The sequence below is a fragment of the Piliocolobus tephrosceles genome, chromosome X (genome assembly GCF_002776525.5).
Source record: "Piliocolobus tephrosceles isolate RC106 chromosome X, ASM277652v3, whole genome shotgun sequence".
Classification (NCBI taxonomy): Eukaryota; Metazoa; Chordata; class Mammalia; order Primates; family Cercopithecidae; genus Piliocolobus; species Piliocolobus tephrosceles.
This window is the reverse complement of record NC_045455.1, coordinates 46215104-46229630: the sequence shown is the minus strand read 5'-3', so window position 1 is coordinate 46229630 and position 14527 is coordinate 46215104. Positions and strand designations below refer to the sequence as shown.

At 33.8% G+C, this 14527-nt stretch overlaps 1 protein-coding gene across 2 annotated transcripts in view; it reads right to left on the bottom strand.

The window, feature by feature from the left end:
- KLHL1 (kelch like family member 1) overlaps positions 1 to 14527 on the bottom strand; it is a 414035-nt gene that overhangs the window by 80798 nt on the left and 318710 nt on the right. For both annotated transcript variants that reach the window (XM_023185609.1, XM_023185603.1), the window contains one exon: positions 10361 to 10585. In XM_023185609.1, coding sequence (XP_023041377.1) covers positions 10361 to 10585 — 225 coding nt within the window. The remainder of the gene's footprint in view (positions 1 to 10360; positions 10586 to 14527) is intronic.

Here is a 14527-nt window from a genome sequence, read left to right as displayed (position 1 = left end):
GATTTTTGAGGTTCATATTCTTGCTAAGAATGGCAGAACCAACAACGCATGAAAATGTCTTTTTGTTTCTTCATACATGAGAAATAGCTTGACTAGGAAGTAAGTTGAAAACCTTTGCCTGTCAGAAGTGTGAAGTATGCTTTCATTATTTTCTAGCATCTAGGATTGATACTCAAAAGCCTGATACCAGTCTGATTCTCACTCCTTTTAGTTGACAGGAATTTCATTGCTGTTTCATTGGTGTTCATTCATGCTTGTTGTTCTCATTAGCTTAGGTTTTGTTTTCTTTTCCCTCACTGTGGGAGATATTGTAATCGTCTTTTTACCATGATATTCTGAAATAGGATACAAAATTTGAAACGCATAAAATCCGTTTTTTTGTCACTCATTGTTTTTCTGATTGTTTTCTAGGAGAATCATTTTAGAATCTCTGTATTGTACTTTAGATTAATTTTATCATTTTTTTTTTTAATTTTTCTTTCCTACTTTCACTTTACTTGTCTACTATAATGGCTATAAATGGGATATTAACTTTCCAATTACTGCTTTTTATCTCCTCTGTTTTCCCATAATTTGAATATATAGTCATTTTATTGATTTTTAAAGAGATGACATCAATTTTATATTTTTCTAAAACTTTTATTCAATACTCAATTGCAGCAAACATTTTAAATTTGAAGAGACATTTCTTACAATTTTATTTTCTCTCTTTTTATAACTTCTTGTTTTCAAGGGTGAATATCTTATGGCATCTATTTGGAGATGCCAAATAAATTTGTGTTATTTTTCCATTTTAAGCTCTCTCGGAAGATGAATTATGTCTGGTTTTTAAGAAAATATTACATGTATGTATATCTTAACTCATAGCATAGGAACCTTGATAGATGGTATACCAATAATATTAAGCAATAAATAGTTGGAACTCCAAGTACATAGAAGTGATGGATAAAATGAAGATTTTAGAAAGATTGGGTTGGAGACAAGCCTATAACATAGGTAATCTTTAAATTGCAGAATACAGGGGTCTTTTTTCTGATTTATTAGTTATAAACTCTATTATTCTAATGATATTACAATAGCTGTTTCAAAAACGACAGTCATCGTTCTAGCACTGTTTTCCTCTTTATCCCTCTCAGGAGAATTCAGAAGAGAAAGATGAATACTGGACTCCACAGGATATCTATCTATCTATCCATCTATCTATCTATCTGTCTACTTACATATCCATCTGTCTATATCTATGACTATATTAAAATCTGTATCTGTCCTCTAAATTTAAAATACTTGAATTAAGTCATTCCATGAATTTATTCCACAGGAATCTTTGGCATTGATCTTCTAGGCTATCAGTTTCACTCAGACTGAATTTCAGAATTTTTTTAAAATTAATTTTTTTTAACTTTTTTTTAACCTGTCTTTTATTTTGTATGGGTAAGTTGACAGAATAAGTCTTAGTTAATACATTAAAAATAGAAAAAAGTCAAATTATTATTGCAGTATTATTATTTACTTTTTTTGGTAACAACATGTTATGTTAGAAAAAAATATGACTATTGAGTCAAGGAATCTGAGATTAAATCCAAAGTTTTCCTTGTAAAGTGATGTGAAATAGAAAAAGTTAGTTGGCTACTTTTTTCATGACTTTTTGTGTAATTAAAATCACAACAACAGTATTTGTATTATAGGGTAGTTGTGAGAATTTAATCAGTTAACAAATAAATAGTAGAATGAAAAAATGACCTTTTTTTTTTTTTCCCTCTCCTGTCCCAATATCTGATCATTCTTATTTTGCAAACATATATACACATCAGTGGTCTTGGAAAGCAAGGCTTGTATTTCACTATTGATGACAATAAGTTGAGCTACTTCTCTTAGCTCACCTTGAAAACATAAGGCCAATAATGTGCTTCCAACAAGAGACTTGATATCTGGAGTGACCAAAATAAAGAAGGAAAAAGATTTTGTTTTGAATTTGTTTTTGTATTGTCAAAGGTTGAAGTAACATTAAGTTTGGAGGAGAATGTAACTTAGAACTACCCAATACATCTACAGTAGGTAGAGGCAGAGAAGCCAGCTGAAGCATCCAGTGTTCCTCCCTAGAAACATCTTTGTCCTCACCAGGCATTCACCGAGATGGAATTGTGGTCTCTATTTAATAATCAAGCTTCTTTTAGTTTTAGCCAGTTCTGACGTATTTGGTCAATTTTATAAGCTAACAATTATATTTGCAAAAGATTCCTCTTATTTATGGATCACTTAGTTTATCCCTGTTGTACCCATATAAAAGCAACTTCTTATAGTGGCATTGGCAGGAATTGCAGGGATAACAACCTCCAAATATCTACTAATAATAAGAACACTGGCAAAAAAATATTAAAATCAAACTCTGATAATTAAAAAAAAGGCTGGGAACAATATAGGAAACATTTATTCAAGAAAAACAGCGAAATCTAGATAACAGTGAGGTTTAAATATGTTTATTTTTACCTCCTTCTCTGTAATGTTGTGGTTACCACCAATCCTCTACAAAATATTCTGCAAAACTGAAGACGAGAAAACATTTCCCAACTCATCCATGATGCCAGTATTACCTTATTCCTAAACCAGACAGTGACATGGTAACTCCAGACCAATATCTCTTCTGAATATAGATGTGAAATCTTCCACAAAATACAAACAAATAAAATACAGCAAAATATAAAAAGAGTTCTACATTGTAACTAAGTGTAATGTTTTTTAAAAAGACAAGGTGCATTAACATCTGAAAATTGTTAATTTAATATACTCTACTAATTGAAAAAAGACAAAAATCACATGCATATTTCAATAGATACAGGAAAATCCAATACCCTTTTCATGATAAAACATTCAGCGAACTAGGGGCCAGGCATGGTGGCTCACACCTGTAATCCCAACACTTTGGGGGGCCGAGGCAGGTGGATCACCTGAGGTCAGGAGTTCAAGACCAGCCTGGTCAACATAGGGAAACCTCATTTCTAAAAGCAAAAACAACAACAACAACACATAAAACATTCATTGAACTAGGAATATAAGGGACCTTTCTTAGCCTGATAAAAACATCTATCTAAAAAAAGGAGAAACATATTTAATAGTGAAAGCCACTTGTATAGTGAGTTCAGGAGGGTCGAGCCAGTGCCATGGGGGAAAACACACACACACACACACACACGTAAAAAAGAAAAAATAATAATAAATACAAAGAAATATATTAATCTATTAAACATGTTCGTCCAGATTTCAGGATACAAGTTAAATCTACAAACTGTATTTCTATACACTAGCAATAAAAAAATCTGAAAATGAGATGAAGAAAACAATAATATTGATAATAATATCAAAAATAAATTACTTACGAATAAATTTAGCAAAATAGATATAAGACTAGGGACCTAACTCAACAGAATGACATCTCATATACAGGATTGGAAGATTTATTTATTTATTTTTTTACGTGGCAATACTCAGAAATTGATCTGGAGATTCAAAGCAAGCAATATTTAAATCCCAGGAAACTTTTTGTAGAAACTGATAAACCAATCTTTAAAAAAAAAAAAAAAATGTGGAAATGCAAGTGACCCAGAATATACAAAACTTCTTAAATTAAAAACCAAAGACAGCTGGATCACATGACATGATTTTAAAAACTACTACAAATCTATAGTAAACAAGAAAATGTGGTAATGGCATAAAGATATACAAATAGTCTAATGTGACAGAATTGAAAAATACAAAAATAAACCCTCACAGTATGACCAATTGATTTTTACAAGGGTGCCAAAAATTCAGTGGGAAAGAAATGTCTTTTCAACAAAAGAAACTAGGACAACATGCAAAAGAATGAAGTAGAACTGCTATCTCATGACAAATACAAAATTAACTCAAAGCTTGGATCATATTTCTTAATTTAAGACCCTAAATGTTTGAAATCTAAAACTTTAAAAAGACAACATAGGCATAAATCTTCATGAACATAAATTAGAAAATAGTTTCTTAGATATACCAATAAAGCCACAAGCAAAATAAATAAATAAATAAATAAATAGAATTTCATGAAGTTAATAATGTTTGTGCAACGAAAGGCACTATTAAGAAAATTGGAGAGCATCAGGAAAAATAGCGAATGCATGCTGGGCTTAATACCTAGGTGATGGATTGATAGGTACAGCAAATCACCATGGCACACTTGCCTGTGTAACAAACCTGCACATCCTACGCATGGACTCCAGAACTTAAAACTAAAAAATAAAATAAAATTCATAGAATGGGAGAAAATATTTACAAATCTTACATCTTACCAGAGTATCAAAATGTAAAAGGAACACTTATAACTCAACAATTAAAAAAAAAATAACCCCAAGACATGAATGGGAAAATATTTCAACAGAGCTTCCTCTAAAGATGGTATACAAAAAAGATTCTCAAATATAATTAGAAATGAGAAACTGGAGAAATGCTTATAAACCCACAATGAGATACTACTTCAAATATATTGGGATTATTTTAATAAAATCACAATTGTAGGCAAAAATGTGAAGAAACTGGTACCCTTATACATTGCTGGTGTGAATAGAAAACAGTGCATTCACTTTGGAAAACAGTTTATCAGTTTCTCCAAAAGTGAAACCAAGAGTTAACCACAAGACTCAATAATCCCATACCTAGGTGTATACCAAAAAGAACTAAAAACATATGTTCAAACAAAAAGGCATATGTAGTAGTTTAAGTCATAACAGCCAAACTGTAGAAACAGTCCAAATGTCCTTCTATTGATGATGTATTAAAAAATGTGGTAAAGCTTAATAATGGAATATTGTTCATCCATAAAAGGAATGAAATATCGACATACACTACCTGGAATGGACTTTAAAACATTGAGCTACATGAAAGAAGCCAGACACAAAAGGCCAGAAATCGTATAATTATTTTTACATGAAATATTCAGAATGAGCAAATCCACAGAGACAAAAAGCAGATTAAGTGCTGCTAAGAAAGACTGGGTTATTTTTTTTTTTTTTTATTATACTTTAAGTTCTAGGGTACATGTGCATAACGTGCAGGTTACATATGTATACATGTGCCATGTTGGTGTGCTGCACCCATCAACTCGTCAGCACCCATCAATTCATCATTTATATCAGGTATAACTCCCCAATGCAATCCCCCCCCCCCTCCCCCCTCCCCATGATAGGCCCCAGTGTGTGATGTTCCCCTTCCCGAGTCCAAGTGAGCTCATTGTTCAGTTCCCACCTATGAGTGAGAACATGCGGTGTTTGGTTTTCTCTTCTTGTGATAATTTGCTAAGAATGATGGTTTCCAGCTGCATCCATGTCTCTACAAAGGACGCAAACTCATCCTTTTTTATGGCTGCATAGTATTCCATGGTGTATATGTGCCACATTTTCTTAATCCAGTCTGTCACTGATGGACATTTGGGTTGATTCCAAGTCTTTGCTATTGTGAATAGTGCCGCAATAAACATACGTGTGCATGTGTCTTTGTAGTAGCATAATTTATAATCCTTTGGGTATATACCCAGTAGTGGGATGGCTGGGTCATATGGTACATCTAGTTCTAGGTCCTTGAGGAATCGCCATACTGTTTTCCATAATGGTTGAACTAGTTTACAATCCCACCAACAGTGTAAAAGTGTTCCTATTTCTCCACATCCCCTCCAACACCTGTTGTTTCCTGATTTTTTAATGATTGCCATTCTAACTGGTGTGAGATGGTATCTCATTGTGGTTTTGATTTGCATTTCTCTGATGGCCAGTGATGATGAGCATTTTTTCATGTGTCTGTTGGCTGTATGAATGTCTTCTTTTGAGAAATGTCTGTTCATATCCTTTCCCCACTTTTGGATGGGGTTGTTTGTTTTTTTCTTGTATATTTGTTTGAGTTCTTTGTAGATTCTGGAAATGAGCCCTTTGTCAGATGAGTAGATTGCAAAAATTTTCTCCCATTCTGTAGGTTGCCTGTTCACTCTGATGGTAGTTTCTTTTGCTGTGCAGAAGCTCTTTAGTTTAATGAGATCCCATTTGTCAATTTTGGCTTTTGCTGCCGTTGCTTTTGGTGTTTTAGACATGAAGTCCTTGCCCGTGCCTATGTCCTGAATGGTACTACCTAGATTTTCTTCTAGGGTTTTTAAGTATAGAAATCAGTGTGTTTGAATATATTGAGATGAGCAGACATCACCACTAGCAAATTCCAAAACATTTTTGTCATCCTAAAAAGAAATCCTGTACACAGCATATCATCAGTCTTAATAACCCAGTCTTCCATAAAAACCATAAAAGACTGGGTTATTAAGACTGATGATATGCTGTGTACAGGATTTCTTTTTAGGATGACAAAAATGTTTTGGAATTTGCTAGTGGTGATGTCTGCTCATCTCAATATATTCAAACACACTGATTTCTATACTTTAACATTTAATTAACTTTATGATATGTGAATTATATCTGAATTGAAACCAAAGTAAAAGCAGAAACAACCCCTATCATATATTGAACATATAAGATGCTGCATAGCATATAAAAGTCCATAATAAACAATCACTGTTATGCTTTACCAATTTCTCCTCCAAACATTTAACTGAAATAGTGCATTGTAGTAACGTCTTATTCAATTTTATACGTTATAAAATATGAAAAAAGATAATATATAGAATTATATGCTTAAAGACTTAAGTGATAAACTAAAAATTTGTAGCATACTGAGAAAACAGTGGTCTTAATTTGTTTAATTCCTTAGACAGTTGTTTTCTCCCTTGATGTCACAGAATTTAAATGAATATAATTTTTATATGTCACTTTATCCAGCAGAATGATCACTTATTAATAGCTGTGAAACATTTTAAAACCACATAGTTTTAGCAACTACAGAACTCATGTGCCTTTCTCATAAAACCATGTAAGATTTTTTTTTACATAAATCAAGGGGAGAAAAGCTAGATAAGTGAAAACACATTTTGAGTTTTCATTTTTTTCAATTTTAAAATTTCACTTTAGACTCTAGCTTCTTTTCACTTGAATGTATAATATGTTATTATATATTCAATTTTGTAAAACCACTGCATACCACACATAGATACAAAATAATTGTATGGCAAATAAAATGACACATTTTAGTTTCTGTACAAGTAGAAAACTAGCACAAACTTGGTTTCACACTCAAATCCAATCCTGCCGATTATACTGAAGAGAGAGTAATCATGTATATTTGAGAGCCTAACATCATTTGTGACATTCCGAGTAAGACAAAAATTTAGAGAATATCTTGAGAGATATGCCTTGAGAGAATATCTGGGAGGAAAACTTGACAGGTTATTTTTTTACTACCCCATATTGGATTGTTAACATCACAATGCCATCAGAGCCCAGCTTGAAGGAGGAATTTTGAACAGCAGAAGCAAACAGACTTGCTGGTCATGAATATTACTTCTCATTTAAGCTAAGAGCTCTAAGGTTAAGGCAGCCACAGATAAGAAAGAAAATCTCAAGAGGACTTACGCGCAAATGGAAGTAAATAGATGCAACCCCTGAGGCCTACATACTAGAGATAACAGCAAATAGGTTGAGCAAGTCAGTTTACAGGATTAGGGCTTCATGCCCAGCTGTAATTCCCCCGTCTACTCCTGAATGTTTTAGTTAGATACGAAAACATATCATATGCCTTAACCCTTCACACAATTACCCCAAGTATCTGATAGTGGCCACATGAGTACTCACATAAAAGAATTATGTATTTCAGGGGCTGCAACTGCCATTAATCGGCATTAGAAGAGAAAGAAAGAGAAAGAAACAGAGGGTTAAGAAATGGTGGGAGAGAGGAACAGAAAGAGCAGGAAAGAAACAGTAGAAAAAAAAAAAAAAAGAGGAGTAAAAGGATGAAAACAGAGAAAGATGAGAGAGAGATTAAAAAAGAGTTGCGCCGGGCGCGGTGGCTCAAGCCTGTAATCCCAGCACTTTGGGAGGCTAAGACGGGCGGATCACGAGGTCAGGAGATCCAGACCATCTTGGCTAACATGGTGAAACCCCGTCTCTACTAAAAAAATACAAAAAAAAAAAAAAAAAAAACTAGCCGGGCGTGGAGGCGGGTGCCTGTAGTCCCAGCTACTCGGGAGGCTGAGGCAGGAGAATGGCGTGAACTCGGGAGGCGGAGCTTGCAGTGAGCTGAGATCCGGCCACTGCACTCCAGTCCGGGCGACAGAGCAAGACTCCACCTCAAAAAATAAAAAATAAAATAAAATAAAATAATGAAAAAAGTTGAGGGAAGGAGAGAGGAAGAAGATGAATCTGCAATGAAGAGTTAAGGAAGCAGGAAGGAATTTGAAATAGGAACAGTACGTAGCCTAACAGAGATAAGGCAGAATATGAAAATCACCAAGAAGAAGAAAGGAATTATAATGAATTACCAAGTAGGGATAGCAAGAACGTAAAAAACAAATTTAATTGACATTAAGAAATCAAAGTTATCTATCAGGAAAGGATAAAGACAAAAATATAAAATAAAACTTAATAATATGATAGATTAAGGAATATTAACATCTATGCAATGGAAGTCTCTGGAAGACGGAAGAAGGTAAATCAAAGGCTGAAACTTTACATTGGAAGATTCGCAATCTTAGAACAAGGATGTTTATTGCATTTGAGTATGATACACAATGCCAAACTTCCTATGGTTCATCTGATCATAAAAGAATATGACATTATAAAGGAAGCACTCTGTCTCATCAGAGAACACAGATATCTTGTGCCTCCATCAATCTGGCTTCAACTGACTGAACCTTTTATTGGCATGTAAATCAAAGGTAGTTTTCTACAAGGGCATTGTCAGCCATCTTTCCTTTTCTCTCTCTTCCCCCATCAATCTGTGTATATTTAATTTCTTTAAACTTTACTTTGGATTGATGGTGGAGTATACATGAATGCAAAATACAGTGCTGGGAACATGAACATTGAAAAAGTATTAATTTTGCTTACCTGTGAATGTCTAAATCTGTGGATTTGCAATTAAACTCTGTTATCTGTCTAATATGTATATTCTAAATACAGGAAAAGAATCAGTCAAATTGCTGGCATATTTTAGATCTTCACAAAAAAGCAATTTGTACTTCTCCTTACAATCCTCATAAGACAAAGTGTAAATTCAAGAACTGTTAGCCTTTATTAAATTGCTCTTTATAATATGTATATAGGACTTTACAATTTTCAAAATGATTTCATAGTCATTTCAATTATTATATTTTTGTCTGCTTAAATACTTGAATTGGTGGCAAATCAAGAAACCAAGGCTGAGTTTATTGCTGGCCCAGCATCATGCAAATAGAAAGTGATAAATTCAAGATACACATAGAGATCTGAATCCAGATATAGTTATCTCTAGTTCCTGGTTACCCCATAGGAGGGAACAGATAAATCCTATCATAATGACTTATGGTGCCAGAGAATGTGTTGCTCTTTCTCTAAATCTTTATTGCCTTTTCCCCCACAGATTTTTCAAGGTGAAATCAATTAGGTGAAAAGACACAGATTTGCTTATTCAATAATGTGAGACAAAGCTACCTTAAGTTTCACTCAACCCACGTTAAGTATTTTTCCCTCTGGGTTGCACTACTTTGGCCTTTCCATCTTGTTTCATTTTTCCGTATTCATCTTTACATATCGTATGATATTTGAGGACAGCTTGAGGTCTGCTTTGAGGATGGCTCTGGGTCTACTCTTTTTGAGAACTTTAACATCTATCTCAACAGTTTAAATTAAGATTAGCAAACACAGGAAGATGTCAAGAAATTTAAATAAAAAATATGCTTCAAATAAGCCCATAATTTACTTAAAGATAATGATAATTGATGACATTGTCATAGTTTGGATGTTTGTCTCCCCAAAACTGATGTTGAAATTTGATCTCCAGTGTTGGAGGTGGTGCCTACTGTGAGATGTTTGGATCACGGGAGCAGACCCCTCATGAATGGCTTGGTGCTGTCCTTATGGCAATGAGGTCTTGTTCTATTAGTTCCCTCAAGAGCTGGTTGTTAAAAAGAGCCTGACACCTGCTCCCGTCTCTCTTGCTTCCTGTGTAACCATGTGATCTCTGAATACATGACCTCCCTTTGCCTTCTGTCATGAGTGGAAATTTTGAAACTTTCACTAAAGGCCCAATATTCCAGCTGGAAGAATCATGAGCCAAGGAATTTTTCTATGTAAATTACCCAGTCTCACATATCCCTTTATAGCAACACAAATTTACTAAGACAGGCATCAATAATATATTTTATCATATGTTTACATTATCAATAACATGTTTTTAAATGTAATATCAATAAAGTAAGAGATCTTACCTAGACCATGTCTATGTGTTGACATTGGTGGTAAGACAGTCCATGTCTTGGTTTTGGGATTGTAACATTCAACAGTGTTCAATGTCTTTAAGCCATCTCGACCTCCAATTACAAAGAGTTTGTCATCAATAACAGCCACACCAAACTGCAACCTTCTGCCGTTCATCATCCCTGCCTGGATCCACAAATTTGTTCTCAGATCATATTTCTCTATAGTTGTAGCTCCTAATAAAACATAAAATCAAAAAGTCACCAATTGCTATTAATCCAACAAACAGCCTGCCAAAGCAGGGTACAAATTAAGATGTAAAAACACTCTTGTCACATTCATTTTTTTAAAAAAAAAAGAAGTGACAGAAAAACAAACGGAACAGTAATTCAACTACTTTATTTTCTCTTCTTGGCAGGCATGAATGATCAAAATAGACACAAATGTTCATCTTGTTTGACTTACATAATGGTCTCGTGCTAAACTATTGATTCGGTAGAAACATTGGTGAGCATGACCCAGTTCTGTCGGTGGATTTTACAACTTCCCTCTATCACTTTTGTCATTAAAAAATGTAGCATAATCCCTGCTTGAAAAAGATTTATGAAAGCCTTTTAAATAATTAAGTTATGTACATTATTTGTATAATTTCTGAAAGTTAATTCAATAAAATATTATCATATTTTTCTTTAAATGTGTCATATGCTTTAAATAACTGAAGGTTTTAAAAGTCAAGTGTAAGATATATAAGCAAATATTTGCTATGCTTTTTAAACCAGCTTTTCAAAAATAATCTGGGGAATAGCTTAATAGAATTTTACAAAATGATCTTCTGTCCTGAACAATCAAGTTAGAATTCTAAATAATATAGCTCATATTTCCTAAAAGCTTTTTACATATAAGTTTGAGAAATACAATAACTCTGACTAATAAAATAGAAATTGAAAGAAGAAGCTAAATTGCTGGTGAGATTTGTTTTAATGGGTTTAATTACCCAATTCTTATTAAAAATGGCTGTGTAGAATGAGCTCCCAAATGTTTATATGATATAATATAAGCTGACAAATACTGATCTTGATGTAGTGTTTGACTTAATGTTCAGACTCACTTCACCAATATTACACCTTCGATCTTGAAACATTTCCACAAAGGAAATTAACATACTTGTGTACTTTCACTTAAGCACTGATGATCTATTTTACCTGTAACAAAAGTTTGCAAATCTAGGGAATATATTCCTCTGTGGACTCATTTACTCTTTAGAATCTAGCTAGTAATGAACTAAATGAACACAAACAACTTCGTAACAGAAGTCTTGCTAATTAAAGTAAAAATGATATAATTTATGATAATTTTTACTTAAAGGTAACAGTAATAATTAGATATGTCACATCTGCTTTCTGATATTGCTAAAAATATAGATTCATTCCAATATACAACTAATTTTGAAGTATTAGGAAATTATTGTTATTGTTAGGATAAAAATAAATTGCAACTTTCACAAAAGTTATTCAATACTGTTTATTAACATGTATAATATTTTAAACAAATGTATTTATTTTATATTTTAACATATGTATTATATTGCATATTGAATGTTTTATTCATTTGCCTTTGAATCAAAATTCTGAAGCAAACTACATATTTGAATAACTTCAAAATCATCTGGATTTTCAAAGCTTGATAACTTTTATATGATATGTATGCATAAGTAAAAATTAAGAGTTATACACAGATGGCCTGGAGTGTGGCTCGTGACTATAATTCCATAATTCCAGAACTTTGGGAGACCGAGGAAGATGAATCATGTGAGGTCAGGAGATTGAGACCAGCCTGGCCTTGAATTCTGTTGAAACCCCATCTCTACTAAAAATACAAAAAAAAAAAAAAAAAAAATAGCCGGGCATGGTGGCTCATGCCTGTAGTTTCAGCTACTTGGGAGGCTGAGACAAGAGAATCCCTTGATCCTGGGAGGCAGAGGTTGCAGTGAGCTGAGATTGTGCCACTGCACTCCAGCTTGGGCAACAGAGTAAGACTCAGTTGCATAGAGATAAAGAAAAAAAAAGGGGTTTACACAGATATCTGTCTCTTGTGACTATATTTGACCAATGAGAGCAGAAGAATGTAATCTAATCCTAATTAACACAATCTCATTACGCTCATATTTTCTGGTATGAGTGGACAAGAAAGAAAGTATTTGAACAATTGTACTTCCCACAGCCTTCAAAGCCTTGCTGAAAACCTTTGCAGGGAATTTGAGGTCCAGTTACCCTCCTCAGAGGAAATAGTTAGGAAAGAGTGAAATTAAGACTTCTGAGCAACCAAAGGAGTTGCAATTCAAAAAGGAAAAGTCAGGAATTGATTTGGATTTCAAAGCCTCATTCAAATAAACTAGATTTGTCTTAAATCTCAATACATGACAGAATTTTTAACCTTTACAGTTTTTCCTGTAACTTCAGTCTACAAAAGTGACCTACTCACTTATCCTAGTAGCTACAACAGAAATAGGAGCTCGTTTCCATCTTCATTTTTCAAATTAGAATTTATATTAATTTCCTATGGCTACTGTTAAAAATATTTCCAATTTAGTGACAAATAACAGAGATTTGTTATCTTACAGTTCAGGAGGTCAGAAATCTGAAATGGTTCTTTCTGCACTAAAATCAAAATGCTGCCAGGACTCCATTCCTTTCTGGAGGCTCCAGGAGAAAATCAGTTCTCTTGCCTTTTCCATCTTCTAGAACAGGGGTCCCCAATATCCAGGACGTGGACAAGTAGTGGTCCGTGGTCTGTTAGGAACCAGGACGGACAGCAGGAAGTGAGCAGCACCCTGAGCTCCATCTTCATCAGACCAGCCATGGCTTTAGATTCTCATAGAATCACAAACCCTACTGTGAACTGTGCATTGGAGGGATCTAGGTTGTTCATACCATATGAGAATCTAATGCCTGATGACCTGAGGTGGAACAGTTTCACCCTAAAACCAACCACTCCCCCACCCTTGTCCATGGAAAAATGTTATTTCACCAAACTAGTCCCTAGTGCCCAAAAGATTGGGGACCACTATTCTAGAGGCCACTACATTCCTTGTTGCTCCATCTTCTATCCCCAAAGTCAGCAACATTGCATTTCTCTGACATTGACCCTTGTGATTACATTGGGCTCATACCAATTTAATCAGACATAATGTAGAATAATCTGTTTATGTTAAATTCAGCTGGTTAACAACTTTAATTCCTTCACAAGCTTTATCTCAGTCTTGCTGTGTAGCATAACATATTCACAGGTTCCAGAGTTTAGGATATGGACATTTTTCTGAGGGGGAGGTGCATTATTCAGCTTACCTCAGAAACCAAGGCCTATTTATACTTCAGTCTTCAATCTTGCTTACTTATATAAAGTTAAGCAATACAAAATGTAAAAGGATCTTTTACATTTGTAGAACTTAATCATACTAACCAATATAATTGATTTTCTTATTCAAATGTCAGCAAGTATTGCAAATGCTTTATCTTGCTTTTAAGAAGAATAAAATTAAGGTAGGCTTTCTCTTTTTAAATGAAAATTATTATTAATAATAATATCCTTTATAGAATTTCCTAACCAACATACTTTATTAGCTGTCTATCTAAGCCTCCTAATTCTATTATTACTATTAGTTTATCAATTTGTGAGTTCTGTTGTTTTCTTTTGTTTATAAGAGTGTATGTATTCCCCTGGCTATTTTCTGGGTCAGAAGAAAAGGGAAAGCCAGTTTTGAGTAATTTTAGCCTTTGTTGTCCCTTAGAGGAAAAGCAATATTTATCATAATATAGATTACGAACAGACTACAAGTTAGAGTGGACTGCTGCAGTGGTATATAATAAACTTGGAAGTGATTCAAAAGGAAAGTTTACTTTAAGACATAATTACTTTGGGGTTAACTCTGTTAATGAAGCCATCACTGGTATCTCATATAACTACAAGGTGAAGGCGAATTACTCTGTGCATAGTATATACATTATTCAGGTGATGACTACCTAAATCCCTGACTGGACCATAATGCGATCCACGCATGTAACAAAATTGCACATATACACTCCATAAATTTATTGAAAAATATAATGAAATGTGTGACCGCAGGCATGACAGAGTCCTGACCATTTTTGTTAACCGAAGAATGCCCACTCCACCGAAAA